Source organism: Scyliorhinus canicula, chromosome 11, assembly GCF_902713615.1.
Source record: "Scyliorhinus canicula chromosome 11, sScyCan1.1, whole genome shotgun sequence".
NCBI lineage: Eukaryota > Metazoa > Chordata > Chondrichthyes > Carcharhiniformes > Scyliorhinidae > Scyliorhinus > Scyliorhinus canicula.
Window position 1 is genome coordinate 161,516,566 of NC_052156.1, and position 18,648 is coordinate 161,535,213.

The 18,648-nt window shown below is 43.6% G+C and overlaps 1 protein-coding gene across 1 annotated transcript in view; it reads left to right on the forward strand.

The window, feature by feature from the left end:
- Nucleotides 1-52: 52 nt before the first annotated feature.
- The window catches only part of kin (Kin17 DNA and RNA binding protein), a 28,610-nt gene continuing 10,014 nt past the window's right edge, over nt 53-18,648 (forward strand). Inside the window, exons 1-7 of the mRNA XM_038811886.1 lie at nt 53-222; nt 3,259-3,353; nt 10,029-10,072; nt 11,773-11,895; nt 12,287-12,468; nt 14,699-14,747; nt 16,401-16,458. Of these exons, the coding sequence (XP_038667814.1) occupies nt 109-222; nt 3,259-3,353; nt 10,029-10,072; nt 11,773-11,895; nt 12,287-12,468; nt 14,699-14,747; nt 16,401-16,458 (665 nt within the window). The 5' untranslated portion in view covers nt 53-108. The remainder of the gene's footprint in view (nt 223-3,258; nt 3,354-10,028; nt 10,073-11,772; nt 11,896-12,286; nt 12,469-14,698; nt 14,748-16,400; nt 16,459-18,648) is intronic.

Consider the following 18,648-nt stretch of genomic DNA (forward strand, 5'->3'; position numbering starts at 1 on the left):
TTCAAAAAGAACGGCGGATGGGTGGCGGGCGTGGTGACGTATTACGCAGTGCACTGGGACCGGTGACGTCGGCGCGTCTTGCGTAGCCGGGCCTCTGCCGCCGCCGGGATGGGCAAAGCCGAGTTTCTGACTCCCAAGGCGATCGCCAACCGCATCAAGTCCAAGGGGCTGCAGAAGCTGCGATGGTATTGCCAGATGTGCCAGAAACAGTGCCGGGACGAGGTGAGCGAGCGAAGCCGGCCAGCCGCTGTCCGGGGGGAAGGGGGAGGAGAGCCCGGGGCCTTGGCCAAGGGAAGGGGCGGGAGGGAGGGTCACTGGGCTGGCTGCTGCCCGAATGTGGGGTGGGGGGGGTCAGTCCACTGCGGAGAACTCCAGTTAACTGGGCCTGTAAACCCCCCCCCCCCCCCCCCAGAGTCAGATTGGACTCCAAACATTAATAATAATCATCTTTATTAGTGTCACAAGTAGGCTTACATTAACACTGCAATGAAGTTACTGTGAAAAGCCCCTAGTCGCCACACTCCAGCGCCTGTTCGGGTACACCGAGGGAGAATTCGGAATGTCCAATTCACCTAACAGCACGTCTTTCGGGACTTGTGGGAGGAAACCGGAGCACCCGGAAGAAACCCACGCAGCCACGGGAAGAACGTGCAGACTCCGCACAGATGGCGACGCAAGTCGGGAACGGAACCTGGTATCCTGGCGCTGTGAAGCAACGGTGCTAACCACTGTGCTGCGGTGAAGCCCAAAGCGGTGGCACAGGAGCAGAGGGATCTGGGGGGGGGGGGGGCGTAAAGAACAGGAGTGGATGTGAGGAAAAGCCCTTTTTTTAATATGCAGCTGGAGATTAGGAACCAGGAATTGTGCGAGTGGTGGAAGCCTATGGCTTGCAAAGGGAATTGGATCATTTTTTAAAAAAAATGCTCGGTTATTCGGTAGAGGGGGAGCCACAGGATCGGTGGGCGGTATAACCTATGTTCATACCATTCGATGAAAATTGATAAGTGATTTGACAGGGTTGTTGCTATGAAAATGTTTGGCAATCAGCATAAGGGGACAAGCATTTAGGACTGAGATGAGGATGAATTTCTTATTTAAAACATTATGAATCATTAAACTTCTCTACCCCAGACACCAGTAGATTTTGGTTCGAGTGTATACAAGACAAAGTGACAATGACAGTACCACTGCTATGGTAACAGCCGGTGAGATGCACAGGATGATTAGTGATGTCAAAACAAAGATGTGTGTAAAAAGACATTAAGAGAAAGGGGAGGTGAAATTCAACTTGGTGGGCATGCACAATGGATAATATTGCTCCTGCTGCCTGTTCTATGTCCTATGCAATCCATTGATTTCAACGGAACGGAATATCAGGTGGACGGATTAACTTGTCACAAATGTGCTTCTTGTATCCTCGCCTAAGTCAAAGAGTGTTTGAGTGGAAAAGGTGGTGTACAGTCAGTTGAAGAGAATGAGAATAAAATATCAGTTTTTGGGATATAGATTATAAGGGAAAGACTGTCAGGATTGTTTGACAAATCTATTAGTTCATTTTGATGAATTTGCTGACCTTGTAATGCGACAGTTGGCAATACTTATCTGAATTGTACTACATTTAACTTTTCCCATATAATAGATTAGCACAGAGTTCAGTCTTGTGCAATAAATGAATTGAATTTGATAAGAGAGTATCAAGTTAAGAGAATTGAGTCTTAGAAAATGAAAGCATTGGAGGCCGTATTTAGGTAATTTTTTTTGTGTATCTCAAAAATAAATTTTACATAATTATATTCTTTATGTTGGTCACTATGACAGGATCTTACAATCAAGATCCTATAAAAGATGAGAAAATAGAATCTCCTAACTTTGCAGATGGCACTAAATTGGGAGGGATATTTATTACTGAGGACTGCAACAAATTGCAAGACAACACTAATAATCTTACAGAATGGAAATATAATTGACCATTTTGTTTCAACACGGAACTGTGAAGTTTCACATTTTGGTGAGAAAAGTAATGAAGTCCTATTTCCTAGAAAATAGCATAGTAGAATTTAGGGTTCTAGGAGTACAAATACACAATCATTAAGACTAGCGATCCAAATCAATTAAACCATACAAAAGCAAATCAAATATTGGTTTGTTTCCGACAGATAGAATTCAAAAATAGAGAAGTTATATATTGAACCTTCATTAGACCACAGATGGAGTATTGTGTATATAGTTCTGGTTGCCATATTATAAAACAAGTATAGAGGCACTGGAGAGAGAGAGAGCTGATAAGGACTTTTATCAGAAACATCAGGTGATGTGCTATACTGGTTGCAAGGCCACTACTGTTCATTATTATAAATGACTTGGAGACTTGGACTGGAATCGGTTCAAAGGTGTCAACATTTAAGGTATAGTCCACATGAAAGTTGTGGCTAATTATGAGTGATTGTGGCTAATTATGAGTGATTGTATCAAGTCAATACCCAGATCCAGAGAGGTATACAGATAGACTTTGTGAGCTGGAGCAGTTTATCATAGGTAGATGTAAGTGATGAGACTGGGCAACATAAAATACTTAGCAGGAATAATGAAGGGAGAAGTTTCGGAGAAGGAAAAACTTTGGATAAAGAGAGATTGCTGGCACTAACAACCCAATATCCCAGGTAGTAGAGAAACAAACAAAAATTATAAGGTTGCACAACAGCATAAATCAAAAGAGTGATCTTAACATTCTATCTGGCTGAGTATGAACGTAAATGAATCGAGTCCAGTTTTGATTCCTCATACTGCAAATAGTATATCATGATATTAAAGATTCAAGACTGTAAGATTTGTACTAGATTTTAAAAGATTGTGCTATGAAAAAGTTTGTTTATTCTAGGATGTTTTCCTTGTTCGACAAAGAAGAGGCCTCATGGACAGTGTATGAATGGTATGGCAAGCTGCCAGTTCAGATATTTCCAGAAAGAAAGACAAGTGGCTGGATTCTCCACTGTCAGGATGCTCCATTTTGCCGGCAGCCCAGGGATTTCCCACAATGAAAAACCCCATTGACCAGCCGGCGTAATGGTGCATCCCTGCGGCCAGGTGAAACGGAAATGTGGCGCGGCAGGGCAGAGAATCCAACCACAGATCTTTGCATTTGCAATTCACCAGAAAGAAAGCAGATAATTGAATGGTCAGGCTAGATGAACAAGTGGTCTTTTCTTCCCTGGAGCATGTAGATACGTGAATATTTATATGATTGATGTTGTCTTCCAGAATGGTTTCAAATGTCACTGCATGTCAGAATCACATCAACGACAGCTTCTGCTGGCATCGGAGAACCCGCAGCAGTTCATGGACTACTTTTCAGAGTATGTACAGTGTGACACTTTAAGATCCTTGGTCAAATATGCCTGCTGTGATGTTATGGTCTGAACCTCTTTGCCTCTCTCTCACTCTCTCTCTCTCGTTCTCTCACTTCCTCCCCCACCCCCAGCCGTCTTGCTGTAACCAACTTCCTTTATTTCAATGTTTTTTGTTCTTTCTTGCTCTATTACAATTCTGTAAAAGAATCCCACCATTACCAGGACCATCATTTTGAAAATGGTGTCTATATTTAATATAGCAATGATGTATTTTTTTAATTTAAAATTTTAATGTAATATAGTGTTACAACATGCAGACTTTCCTCATCCTGAGGCTTCTTATTTTATCACACTCTTCCACTTATAAGCCTGAAGTGAACTGGAAACTGTGGAAGTAGTTTTTGTACACAACTAATTGATTTTGCTCAAGTGCCTGCTTTTAACGTACTGTGACCTTGCATGTTTAGCACTGTCCTTTAATTGGGGAAAGATGTGCACCACCATTTAACAAAGTTTGAAATTCTAGAAAATTAGACAGTCCAAAGGTCTATTTAGAATGTCACTTTTAAAGTTCCAAAATCTAGCTTTGCACTGGTCTAGCACACTGTTAATAAGCTGAACTGTGAAACCGCCCCATATGGGTGACCACAGATTCCAGGCAAATGCCAAACTAATATATAATTCGTGCTGCAGCTATAGGATTCGTGGTGTGTTGGTTCAATTCATAAATTATTTCAAAGCAATGCAATTGTTTAGTGTCATTACCCATCATAGATTGAGAAAAGCGAGTGGTAGTGGATGGAAAGTATTCCACCTGGAGGGCGGTGACCAGTGGTGTCCCGCAACGATTAGTTCTGGACCTCTGCTCTTTGTGGATTTTATAAATGACTTGGATGAGGAAGTGGAAGGGTGAGTTAGTAAGTTTGCCAATGACACAAAGGTTGGGGGAGTTGTAGATAGTGTTGAGAGTTATTGCAGGTTACAGCAAGACATTGACAGGATGCAGAGCTGGGCTGAGAAGTGGCACATGGAGTTCCACCTTGATAAATGCGAAATGATTCATTTTGGAAGATCGAATTTGAATGCTGAATGCAAGGTTAAAGGCAGGATTCTTGGAAGTGTGGAGGAACAGAGGGGTCTTGGGGTCCATGTATATAGAATTCCTCAAAGTTGCCACCCAGGTTGATAGGGTTGTTAAGAAGGCATATGGTGTGTTGGCTTTCATGAACAAGGGGATTGAGTTTAAGAGGCGCGAGGTTTTGCTGCAGCTTTATAAAACTCTAGTTAGACCACACTTAGAATATTGCGTTCAGTTCTGGTCGCCTCGTTATAGGAAGGATGTGGATGCTTTGGAGAAGGTACAGAGGAGATTTATCAGGATGCTGCCTGCACTGGAGGGCATGTCTTATGAAGAAAGGTTGAGGGAGCTAGGACTTTTCTCGGTGGAACGAAGAAGGAAGAGAGGTGACTTGAAAGAGGTGTGCAAGGTGATGAGAGGCATGGATAGAGTGGATAGCCAGAGGGTGGAAATGGCTGTCATGAGGGGACATAATTTTAAGGTGATTGGAGGAAGGTATAGGGGAGATATCAGAGGTAGGTTCTTTACACAGAGAGTGATGGGTGTGTGGAATGCACTGCCAGCAGAAGTGGTGGTCAGAGTCATTAGGGACATTTAAGCGACCCTTAGGCAGGCACATGGACAGCAGTAAATTGAAGGGGTGAAGGTTAGGTTGATCTTAGATTTAGCATAAACCCAGAAGTAAAATAATCGACATAGATGCCAGATGAGATGAGAATTACTCAGCAGGTTAGAGATAGAGATAGAGAAATACAGCACAGAACAGGCCCTTCGGCCCACGATGTTGCGCCGAACTTTTGTCCTAGGTTAATCATAGAATTTTGGACAATTTGTCATGGCCAATCCACCCAACCTGCACATCTTTGGACTGTGGGAGGAAACCGGAGTACCCGGAGGAAACCCACGCAGTCACGGGGAGGATGTGCAGACTCCACACAGACAGTGACCCAAGTCGAAATCGAACTTGGGACCCTGGAGCTGTGAAGCAATTGTGCTATCCACAATGCTACCGTGCTGCCCTTAAGAAGTTAACCTACACTCCCTTATTCTACCCTAATCCAAGTACCTATCCAATAGCCGCTTGAAGGTCCATAAATTTTCCGACTCAACTACTACCACAGGCAGTGCATTCCATGCCCCCACTACTCTCTGGGTAAAGAACCTACCTCTGACATCCCCTCTATATCTTCCACCATTTATCTTAAATTTATGTCCCCTTGTAATGGTGTGTTCCACCCGGGGAAAAAGTCTCTGACTGTCTACTCTATCTATTCCCCTGATCATCTTATAAACCTCTATCAAGTCGCCCCTCATCCTTCTCCGTTCTAATGAGAAAAGGCCTAGCACCCTCAATCTTTCCTCGTATGACCTACTCTCCATTCCAGGCAACATCCTGGTAAATCTCCTTTGCACCTTTTCCAAAGCTTCCACATCCTTCCTAAAATGAGGTGACCAGAACTGCACACAGTACTCCAAATGTGGCCTGACCAAGGTTTTGTACAGCTGCATCATCACCTCACGGCTCCTAAATTCAATCCCTCTGCTAATGAACGCTAGCACACCATAGGCCTTCTTCACAGCTCTATCCACTTGAGTGGCAACTTTCAAAGAACAATGAACATAGACCCCAAGATCTCTCTGCTCCTCCACATTGCCAAGAACCCTACCATTAACCCTGTATTCCGCATTCAGATTTGTCCTTCCAAAATGGACAACCTCACACTTGTCAGGGTTAAACTCCATCTGCCACTTCTCAGCCCAGCTCTGCATTCTATCTATGTCTCTTTGAAGCCGACAACAGCCCTCCTCACTATCCACAACTCCACCAATCTTCGTATCATCTGCAAATTTACTGACCCACCCTTCAACTCCCTCATCCAAGTCGTTAATGAAAATCACAAACAGCAGAGGACCCAGAACTGATCCCTGCGGTACGCCACTGATAACTGGGCTCCAGGCTGAATATTTGCCATCCACCACAACTCTCTGTCTTCTATCGGTTAGCCAGTTTGTTATCCAACTGGCCAAATTTCCCACTATCCCATGCCTCCTTACTTTCTGCATAAGCCTACCATGGGGAACCTTATCAAATGCCTTACTAAAATCCATGTACACTACATCCACTGCTTTACCTTCATCCACATGCTTGGTCACCTCCTCAAAGAATTCAATAAGACTTGTAAGGCAAGACCTACCCCTCACAAATCCGTGCTGACTATCCCTAATCAAGCAATGCCTTTCCAGATGCTCAGAAATCCTATCCCTCAGTACCCTTTCCATTACTTTGCCTACCACCGAAGTAAGACTAACTGGCCTGTAATTCCCAGGGTTATCCCTATTCCCTTTTTTGAACAGGGGCACGACATTCGCCACTCTCCAATCCTCTGGTACCACCCCTGTTGACAGCGAGGACGAAAAGATCATTGCCAACGGCTCTACAATTTCATTTCTTGCTTCCCAGAGAATCCTTGGATATATCCCGTCAGGCCCGGGGGACTTGTCTATCCTCAAGTTTTTCAAAACGCGCAACACATCTTCCTTCCTGACCAGTATCTCCTCAAGCTTATCAGTCTGCTTCACGCTGTCCTCTCCAACAATATGGCCCCTCTCATTTGTAAATACTGAAGAAAAATACTTGTTCAAGACCTCTCCTATCTCTTCAGACTCAATACACAATCTCCCGCTACTGTCCTTAATCGGACCTACTCTCACTCTAGTCATTCTCATATTTCTCACGTATGTGTAAAAGGCCTTGGGGTTTTCCTTGATCCTACCCGCCAAAGATTTTTCATGCCCTCTCTTAGCTCTCCTAATCCCTTTCTTCAGTTCCCTCCTGGCTATCTTGTATCCCTCCAGCGCACTGTCTGAACCTTGTTTCTTCAGCCTTACATAAGTCTCCTTCTTCCTCTTAACAAGACATTCAACCTCTCTTGTCAACCATGGTTCCCTCACTCGACCATCTCTTCCCTGCCTGACAGGGACATACATATCAAAGACACGCAGTACCTGATCCTTGAACAAGTTCCACATTTCACTTGTGTCCTTCCCTGACAGCCTATGTTCCCAACTTCTGCACTTCAATTCTTGTCTGACAGCATTGTATTTACCCTTCCCCCAATTATAAACCTTGCCCTGTTGCTCGCACCTATCCCTCTCCATTACTAAAGTGAAAGTCACAGAATTGTGGTCACTACCTCCAAAATGCTCCCCCACTAACAAATCTATCACCTGCCCTGGTTCATTACCAAGTACTAAATCCAATATGGCCTCCCCTCTGGTCGGACAATCTACATACTGTGTTAGAAAAGCTTCCTGGACACACTGCACAAACACTACCCCATCCAAACTATTTGATCTAAAGAGTTTCCACTCAATGTTTGGGAAGTTGAAGTCGCCCATGACTACTACCCTGTGACTTCTGCACCTTTCCAGAATCTGTTTCCCAATCTGTTCCTCCACATCTCTGCTGCTATTGGGGGGCCTATAGAACACTCCCAACAAGGTGACTGCTCCTTTCCTATTTCTAACTTCAACCCATATTACCTCAGTAGGCAGATCCCCCTCGAACTGCCTTTCTGCAGCTGTTATACTATCTCTAATTAACAATGCCACCCCCCCACCTCTTTTACCATCCTCCCTAATCTTGTTGAAACATCTATAACCAGGGACCTCCAACAACCATTTCTGCCCCTCTTCTATCCAAGTTTCCGTGATGGCCACCACATCGTAGTCCCAAGTACCGATCCATGCATTAAGTTCACCCACCTTATTCCTGATGCTTCTTGCATTAAAGTATACACACTTCAACCCATCTCCTTGCCTGCAAGTACTCTCCTTTGTCATTGTTACCTTCCCCACTGCATCACTACGTGCTTTGGCGTCCTGACTATCGTCTACCTTAGTTGCTGGACTACAGATCCGGTTCCCATTCCCCTGCCAAATTAGTTTAAACCCTCCCGAAGAGTACTAGAAAACCTCCCCCCCAGGATATTGGTGCCCCTCTGGTTCAGATGCAACCCGTCCTGCTTGTACAGGTCCCACCTTCCCCAGAATGCGCTCCAATTATCCAAATACCTGAAGCCCTCCCTCCTACACCATTCCTGCAGCCACGTGTTCAACTGCACTCTCTCCCTATTCCTAGCCTCGCTATCACGTGGCACCGGCAACAAACCAGAGATGACAACTCTGTCTGTCCTGGCCCTTAACTTCCAGCCTAACTCCCTAAACTTGTTTATTACCTCCACACCCTTTTTCCTACCTACATCGTTGGTACCAATGTGCACCACGACTTCTGGCTGCTCACCCTCCCCCTTCAGGATCCTGAAGACACGATCAGAGACATCCCTGGCCCTGGCACCCGGGAGGCAACATACCTTTCGGGAGTCTCGCTCGCGACCACAGAATCTCCTATCTATTCCCCTAACCATTGAATCTCCTATTACTATTGCTTTTCTATGCTCCCCCCTTCCCTTCTGAGCCCCAGAGCCAGACTCAGTGCCAGAGACCTGGCCGCTGGGGCCTTCCCCCGGTAGGTCATCCCCCCCAACAGCATCCAAAACGGTATACTTGTTTTGAAGGGGAATGGCCACGAGGGATCCCTGCACTGTCTGCCTGTTAGTTTTCTTTCCCCTGACTGTAACCCAGCTACTCTTGTCCAGTACCTTTGGTGTGGCTACCTCCCTGTAACTCTTCTCTATGACCCCCTCTGCCTCCCGGATGATCCGAAGTTCATCCAGCTCCAGCTCCAGTACCTTAACACGGTCTCTGAGGAGCTGGAGTTGGGTGCACTTCCCGCAGGTATAGTCAGCGGGGACACCAGTGGTATCCCTCACCACCCACATCCTACAGGAGGAGCATGCAACTGCCCTAGCCTCCATCCCCTCTTACTTTACAGAATTAGCTGCCCTGTGGACCAACTGGACCTCCGCCCTCCGACTCTGCTCCCAGTCAGCTGTACTCTAAACTCCTGGTTCCCTTCACGCTCTTTGATAAATATAGGAAATTAAATGAAAGGAGTACCTTACTCCCTCCTCACCTAACTCCCTCAGTCACCAAACTCTCACTGTAGCACTCAAATGCCACAAGCTCAGCACTCCCTCAGTCACCAAACTCTCACTGTAGCACTCAAATGCCACAAGCTCAGCACTCCCTCAGTCACCAAACTCTCACTGTAGCACTCAAATGCCACAAGCTCAGCACTCCCTCAGTCACCAAACTCTCACTGTAGCACTCAAATGCCACAAGCTCAGCACTCAGTGCAAACAAAGTCTGCACTGTATCTAGCCCCTATTTATACTGTGACTCTAGCTTCTAAAAGGTTGTTTATGAATCAGAATGAATTACCTGAAAGGTTGGTGGAAGCAGATTGTGAAGTAACTTCAAGATAATTGGATCTCTCCTTAATAAAGGAAACATTTGCAAGGCTCAGAAAAATCAGGAAATGGAACAATTTGGTAGCAGGCACAAGCAAAATGGACCAAATCCTGCCTCCTCCTGTCTATACGCATCTACTTTGCAACTCTGCAGTGTTGGCATTTTGAACTGCTGTCAAATGCGATAGTATCGTGGTGGAATACTGAACACAATTTCTTTTTCTCATCCAGAGAATTCCGCAATGAATTTCTTGAACTACTTAGAAGACGTTTTGGTGAGTTTGTGATCCATTCATGCTGTGAACAACCTATTTAGATTTAGTTTTAATTAACATTTTAACTGAGCTGCTGATAAATTTGATCAGTAGTTGATGCTGGCTGACCATTGTCTTTTTTAGAAGATTATATTGATAAGCACTTTGGTTAGCACTGCTGCCTCACAGAACCAGCGACCTGGTTTGATTCCGACCTTGGGTGACTGTCTGTGTGGAGTTTGCACATTTCCCCCCATGTCTGCATGGGCTTCCTCTGGCTGCTCTGGTTTCCTTCCACAGTCTGTAGATGTGCAGGTTGGGTGGATTGTCCGTGCTAAATTGCCTCTTAGCGTCCAAAACGATAGGTGGGGATAGGGTAGAGAAGTAAATCTCGGCAGGGTGCACTTTCAGAGGATTGGTATAGCATCTGTGGGCTGAAATGCCGCCTTCTGCACTGTAGGGGATTATATGAGTACCATAGCTTCTCCAGTAGTGCTTAATTTGTTCCCAAACATTTAACATAGCTGGCATGGCAGCCTTTTTCAGCTCATTCACGCTAGTTGGCAATATGTGACCTCTTGACAGAATGATGACAAAGTCTTTTTCCCCTCTTTTCTCCTACGGTCCTACAGTAGAGGGGCGGCACAGTAGCACAGTGGTTGGCACTGTTGCTTCACAGCGCCAGGGATCCTTGTTTGATTCCCGGCTTGGATCACTGTCTGTGCGGAGTCTGCACATTCTCCCCATGCCTGCATGGATCTCCTCCGGGTGCTCCAGTTTCCTCCCACAGTCCAAAGATGTGTAGGTTAGGTGGATTGGCCATGGTAAATTGCCCTTAGTGTCCAAAAAGTTTAGGTGGGGTTACGGGAATAGGGTGGGGTGTGGGCTTGAGTAGGGCGCTCTTTCCAAGGGCTGGTGCAGACTCGATGGGCCAAATGGCCTCCTTCTGCACTGTAATTTCTATGATTCCTATGATTTTCCTCTATGTTTAGAGCTGATGTTAGAAATGAGCTATAGAAAATGTAAGGTAAATGCTGCTTCAGTTAATCTTTATGTAACTTGGACATTTATATTTATTCAATGTTCCCAATATCAACAATATTTTGTAGTTCGGAGATTGTGTAAATCACCTGCCCACAGTACTGCCAACACCATTATTGACTAATGACCAGGAGTAACTTTCTTTCTGATCTGATTGTCCACCAATGCCTTTATGGTGAAGGATATTTCCTCTTTGTTGTCTACCTCTACCAATGTATCTGCATTTGGGATCTTTCCACATACAGAATACCAGGAATGAGTGGAAAATTAGATGCTACCACTTAGCTACTACCTGTAAAGGTGAAGTCACTATAGTCCCAGGTGACCACAGGCTGCTTTCCCCTTTGAGGGGGGAGAGCTGACTAGTGGTGATTTAACCTGAGGATCACCACACCTCAGGCAAGGGACAAGGTTGAGATAGAGGGGCCTTTATACATAACCTCAGCTAGTACGGGAATTGAACCTGAGCTGCTGGCCTCGCTCTACATCACGAACCAGCTGTCTAGCCAATTGAGCAGAACTGGCCCCTATGCTACCTATAATAGTACCATGTCACCCTTATGGGATTGGAGTTCTGTTTTAATTTCTTCCTTCTCGTATAGATCCAATATTAGAATGATTTCTGTTACTACAATATTAATTTCTTCTAATAGTAAGATGCATGACCTAATTTATTTTAGGAACCAAACGTGTTCACAACAATGTTATCTACAATGAGTACATCAGTCACCGGGAGCACGTTCATATGAATGCAACAATGTGGGAGACACTGACCGACTTCACCAAATGGCTGGGCAGAGAAGGTGAGTGATATCTGCGTTGAGTTAATTATTATTGCCTCTCCCCATACCCTCAGTTAATTTTTAAAACTGTACCCCGCATTAGTTTCACAATCCATGTTGTAAGGATCAGGTTTCTCCACCTTTACACAGAAGTAGAGATTGCAAAGACTGAATAGTGCATTAGAACTGATTTGAAGTCTAGCTGAAATTTATTCAAAGAATCATAGCTTGAGACAAGCGAGTTAAAATGAAGCAGCCCCCACCATATTTAATTTTGTACCAAGTCTCCGTGACCAGCTGAGCTGTTTGAGATCCACGTGTTTTAAATTATTGTTCAGGCAGTTGTACTGATTAAACGTTAGCTTGCACAAATTGATCACAGTAGCTTAAGTTCACCTCATATCAATTTCAGGTCACTGCAAAGTAGATGAAACACCCAAAGGCTGGTACATTCAATACATTGATCGAGATCCCGAAACTATTTGTAGACAACAGGAGCTGGAGAAAAAGAAGAAGCAAGAGCTGGACGATGAGGAAAGAAATGCCAAGTTTATTGAAGAACTAGTTAGGAGAGGAAAAGAAGGGAAAGAGGAGGTAAAACATTCATCATTCACACTGAGGAATCATTAACATGCTTTACTTTGTGGTTCACTTTCATGTTACCTGTTCCAAAGCACCCAGCACATTATCGGCAGTGGTTTCTCTGGTCCTGGCATGGTCAGCTCGCAAGTGCTCCAGGGTTCCATCCTTGTGCTCTCTCCTATTCCTCAGCTACTTATTGTCCCAAGGCACACGGGTGGGCTTTCATATGTTAGACCAACAGCAGCTCTGGCTCCTGTAGTTATCACTTTTGGCTCCACAGCTATCATTGTGCAACATGCTAATTTGTTCAACATCAACTTAACATTGTCAAATCCAAAGCACCTATTTAAAATTTTATACTGTAACCGTGTCCCTATCCACATCCCAAATCCTCCCCAATCCATCTCCCTCATTTGCACCAGATGGCAGGCAATCTTAGGGTTCTGCTTAATCTTGAGCCTAGCTACCAGCCTTTCTTTCTATCCATCACCTAGATCAGCTATTTCTACCTCTGCAGCATCATCCACCTGTTTCTACTTCATCCCAATACCACTGAAACACTTACCTATGCATTTGCCAGTGCGAATTTGCTTCTTCGAAGCTTGGACCCCCTCCAAGCACCTTGCACTCTACTTTTTCATAAATTCCAACTTGTCCAATATTCCACTGCTTATACTTTATTCCACACCACATTGATTCTATTCTCCGTGATGTTCATTGGCTTCATGCCATCCCACAATGCGATGCGTTCATAGTGTTCATTGCCAAAGACAAGTACCTCCATGGCCTTTCCCCATTCAACCATGCAATCTCCATGTATACAGCTATGTACCCTCTTACCTGGCTCCAACCTTCTCTGTACTCCACTCCCCCTCCCTTCTCCACTCTTAGTGGCAGAGTCTTCAACTGTTTTGGTCCTTCACTCTGAACAGTCTTTCTAAATCGTTGCTATGTTCCACTGTCCCCACCTTCAAAAGTCTACAAAACCTAGCTCTTCAACTATATCTCTGTAATCACTTCTCATTGCCCTATTATTGCTTATTGTTCCATTTTTTTGCACCTGAAAACCCTTGAGCTGCTCACTGTATTAACGGCGCAATCTAATTTTAGCTTTTGAGAACTAGTGAGGAGCACGTTTCTCTGGAAATGTTGTCACTTGAATCCATTGATGTTATCTGTTGTACCAGTAACTCATTATTTTAATGTAAGTGTTTGCTTTGCCACTCTCCATCAGGAGAAGCACACTCAACCTTGCTTAGAAAAGAAGCACTTGATTATCTGAAACAGATCGTATTTTGAGAAACTAATAAAACAGCTATTGATGTTTTCACAACCAAAATGAAGTATACCTCACAATGTTAGCTTGTCGCAATGCACTTTTCTTTTTCTTTTTCCTCTACAATTTTCTCTTTCTTTGCTTTACTTAATCCTCCATTCCTGAAGGTAATGACTCACTAATGAGTTGAATGGTCTTTTTCACCTGCATTAATCTTGCCTTTTTAATCAAATAAGCAAACACGCCATCAATAAATCAGTTAGTTAACTTAGAACCAACATGTTGGGGGCGAGAGGGAATGATGTTCTTGCAGATGGAAAATATAAAAGCGCTGTATTTTTTTTAGCTTTGGAATCTATGCCGTCTTTAAGGGGTGCAGCTTGTTTAGGTGTGGTTCAAAATAGAATGTTCAATACCGTCTCAATTAGTTACACATTTTGCATATCTATAGCGAATCATCACCTGGTAATTCAAAGTTGCCTCTTGACTTGGCTATTCCACCGCTCTCCAAGTTGAATCTTCCATCCTCCGTAAGCTTACGGTCATCCAAAACCCTGTTGCCTATGTTGCACCTCTTTATCCATTAAATGAAGCCTCCGTTTTAAACTTCTCATCTTTATTTTCAAATTGCTCCATGGCATCGCTCCTCCCTCCCTGTGTAAACTCCTGCAGCGCTCCGTGGTATCTGCGCCCTGTCATTCGGGACTCTTATACACCCACTATAACAATTGTTCCACCACTGACTAGGCCCTAATCTCTCTGCCCCTCTACCACTCCTCCTTTGAGCAGCTCCTTAAAACCTGCCTCTTTACCAAACCGTTGGTCATCTGTTCTAATGTCTCCCTGTGCAGCTGTGTGAGAGGTTTTGTTTCATAACATACCTGTGAACATTTTGCTCTACTACATGTGCTATACAGTTACAAGTTCTTGATGTAAGAAATGTGCTTACTAGTTTACTTTTTTTAGGAGCTTCCAGTTTTTACAGAATTGAAAAGAGAAAATGAGGAAGAAAAAGGTACGTTTGTGAAGTGTGTGAAGATTTATTTTTGTTCTCTGACTTCATGAAGTATTGTGCTTCATTCTGTCTCTCGCATGTCTTTGTAACTTGAAACTTTAATCGCTTCTCACTCCCCATCAAGAATGCTACTTTCCCTGAACGTACATGAGTTGCTGTGACAATTCTTTTCTCCACCTGTGTTGACATAAGCGTGCAGTCCTTGAGAAGTTACTACACAATAATTGAGAGCAGGAGCCAAGGCTAATTTTTCTCCTTCCTAGCACATTGGACTTAATGTTATTATCATCCCTAATGCTGCCTTTGCAAGAATCAAATTTGAATTCATTTTGCCTGAATCCATTTTGACTCAATTTATCTGATACCTATGAAATCTTCATATTTTATCTGTTTCCTTCCTGGGCCATCTGAAAATTGTACTTCAGCCACCGATAATCCAATCGTGCTGTTTATATTTTCACTAACTATGGCATTAGAATGTCACCAAATGGCTTCTTCTCAAAAATCAGTGGCTGCATTTGATAGGAACGTAGGAGTAGGCTGTTCAACTCTTCAAATCTGTTCCACCATTCAACTAGATCATGGCTGATTGTCTACCTCGACAATATCTTCCTACGGTGTGCCCATAATCCCTCGATGCAATTAGTATCAAGAAGTCCAGCGATCCCTGTCTTGAACATAGTCAATGACTGAGCTTCGAACAGTTCTCTTGGGTAAAGAATTCCAAAATTTCACCACTGTCTGAATGAAGAAATTCCTCCTCGCCTCAGTCCTAAATAAGACCTTTCAAATGAGACGCTTGGAAGTTCGGTAGACCCTGGAATTCCCTTCCTAATTGGTTTGCCTTTCTCTCCTCCTTTAAGATGCTCCTTAAAACGTTCAGCCATGCATATTGACGGCTGGCTTAGCATCTCCTGCTATTCTATGTCAAATTGTGTTTGGTCGCACTCCTATGAAGTACCTTGGAATATTTTACTATGTTAAATGGACTACATAACGGCAACATGTCTTGATTTAGCACTTAAAAGCAAGAAATGATGCTGTGTAATCATTGCATGTGTTTAGCAGTGGTACAAGGCAAATGCCCAAGGGGCAGGCACGAAGCATTCTGTGCTGAAATGAGGTTGAAATTAGAACTTCTTTCTTTTGTTTAATAACAATTTTCTTTGTCCATCTTTTCTCATTGCTTATTGGCTACTTTCAGGTAAATTCCATACGAGTTATTCCTGGATTGAAGCATTTTTAATTTTCTGGATTTTAATTCCTCAAATAAAGATTGAATGAATTATCTCCCTCTCACTCAGGTCATTGTTCCCCTTAATTTGATAATGTGCTAGCTACACCTTAATTATAACTAGAGGAGTTGATTTGCATTACTTTTGGATTAACTTTCAATGTCCTTCAGAACAATTTTGTTTGAAATGTTCCAGCATAGTTATACGCTTAATACAAGTTTATTACTTTGGTATGTGTTTTTTCTTATTAATGTTTTTATGACTTTGTTGAAAAAGAGATTAATCATGAAAGCTACCCATATTTTATGATGCTTTTGAGGTTTGACTCATTAATTAGGAGGGTTAAATTATATAACAGATTTCCAGCACTTGGAGAATCATATTCAATCAAAGTCTAATGTCTTTCTTTTGTTTATAGTTGCTTTTAATTTAAACAAAGGGCAAAGTTCGTCAGCAACAGCTGCTCCTAAATCTAGGTAAGGAACCTTTGCCGCTGTTTTGTTATAATTTAGTAACACGCCCCTCCAACACTGTAAAAAAAATTTTTTTAGAGCATCCAATTATGTTTTTTTTCCAATTAAGGGGCAATTTATCGTAGTCAATCCACCTAGCCTGCACATCGTTTGGGTTGTGGGGGTGAGACCCACGCAGACACTGGGAGAACGTGCAAACTCCACAGGGACAGTGACCCAAGGCCAGGATCGCATCTCAGTGCCATGAGGCAGCAGTGCTAACCACTGCACCACCTTGTTGCCCTCCCCTTGAAGCCTTAATAAAATAGAACATAGTCCAGTACAGCACAGAACAGGCCCTTCGGCCCTCAATGTTGTGCCGAGCCATGATCACCCTACTCAAACCCACGTATCCACCCTATACCTGTAACCCAACAACCCCCCCCTTAACCTTACTTTTATTAGGACACTACGGGCAATTTAGCATGGCCAATCCACCTAACCCGCACATCTTTGGACTGTGGGAGGAAACCGGAGCACCCGGAGGAAACCCACGCACACAGGGGGAGGACGTGCAGACTCCACACAGACAGTGACCCAGCCAGGAATCGAACCTGGGACCCTGGAGCTGTGAAGCATTTATGCTAACCACCATGCTACCCTGCTGCCCCTTAATATTTTAAATTTTTTTCCCGGCTTTTTGTGTTGGTTCTTGAGGGTAAAATAGCTGTTGATGAAGAAAGGAAATACATTTTGCTAAAGAAATGGTGCCGTTCTAGAGTACATTTTTGGAGTCATTTGTTTTGTTTTCCTCAATAGGTATTTGCAATTAATGTAATTTGTCCATGTTTTTAATAGCCCTCTTTCTCTGAATTAGAATGGTGATCTTCACGATTGTATCACTCCTGGCTGGGCAGGCAACTTGGCAGCATAGCCTCTAAAACAACATTCTGAAGGCAGACGATAGCCACAGTTCTTCAATTCAACCTTTGTGTGTTATTCTTCTTGTCTTCTCCTCTGTCGTTTCCCCACAACCCCGTCCACCACCACCCACCTCAGAACCCCCACTCAAGTGAACATGTCGTTAATTATGTAACTGTGCTCTTATGCTAACGACTAGGAGACATTTTAATAGCAGAGAAACCCAGTCGTTAGAACGTTCATTCAGTCTTGTGGTGGATGAAGATCTGCTTTACTTCTGAATAACTAACTGTGATTTTAACTTCAGGAAGCAGAGTAAAATCACAGAATTATCACAATGCAGAAGGCCGTGAGACCACATCTGGAGCTCTGTGAGCAGTTTTAGTCCCCTATTTAAGAAAATATATTATTTAATTGGGGGCAGTTCAGAGAAGATTCACTATGATGATCCCTAGTGTAGAGGGATTGTCCTAGGAGCAAAGATTAAACAGGTGGAGTAAACTCATTGGAGTTTACAAGAATAAGAGGTGATTTCATTTAAACAAATAGGGGTTTGACAGGGTAAATGCTACAAAGATATTTTCCTTCAGGAGAGTCTAGGACCAGAGGGCACAACCTCAGACTGAAGGGGTGCTGATTTAAGACTGAGATGAGGAGAAATTTATTCTCTGAGGGTTGAGAGTCTTTGGAACTCCTTGCCACAGAGAGCTCTCGAGGCAGAGTCCTTGTGTATATGTAAGGCTGGGTAAAATAGATTCCTGATCAGAAAGGTAATCTATGGTTGCGGAGAAGGGGCAGGAAAGTGGACGTCAAGAATGTCAGATCAGCCATGATCCCATTGAATGGCGGAGCAGGCTTGAGGGGCTGAATGGCCTACTCCTGATCCTATTTCTTATTGTCTTAATTGGTCCATCATGTCTGCACCGACTCTCCAAACAAGTATCATGACTTAGTGCCATTCCCCTTCCCTCTCCCCATACCACTGCACATTGTTTCTATTCAAGTAATCTAATGCACGCTTGAATGACTCGATTGAACCTGCCTTCACCACACTTCAATACATTCCAGACCCGAACCACTTGATTGTTAAGAAGTTTTTTCTCACATCACATTTGCTTATTTTGCAAATCACTTCATATATGTGACCTCTCGTTCTGGATCATTTTACAAGCAGGAACAGTTTCTCCCTGTCGACTCTATCCAGCCCCCTCATGATTTTGAATATCTCTGTCAAACTTCCTCTTAGCGTTCTTCTTTCCAAGGGTTGGACAGTGGTTAGCACTGCTGCCTCAC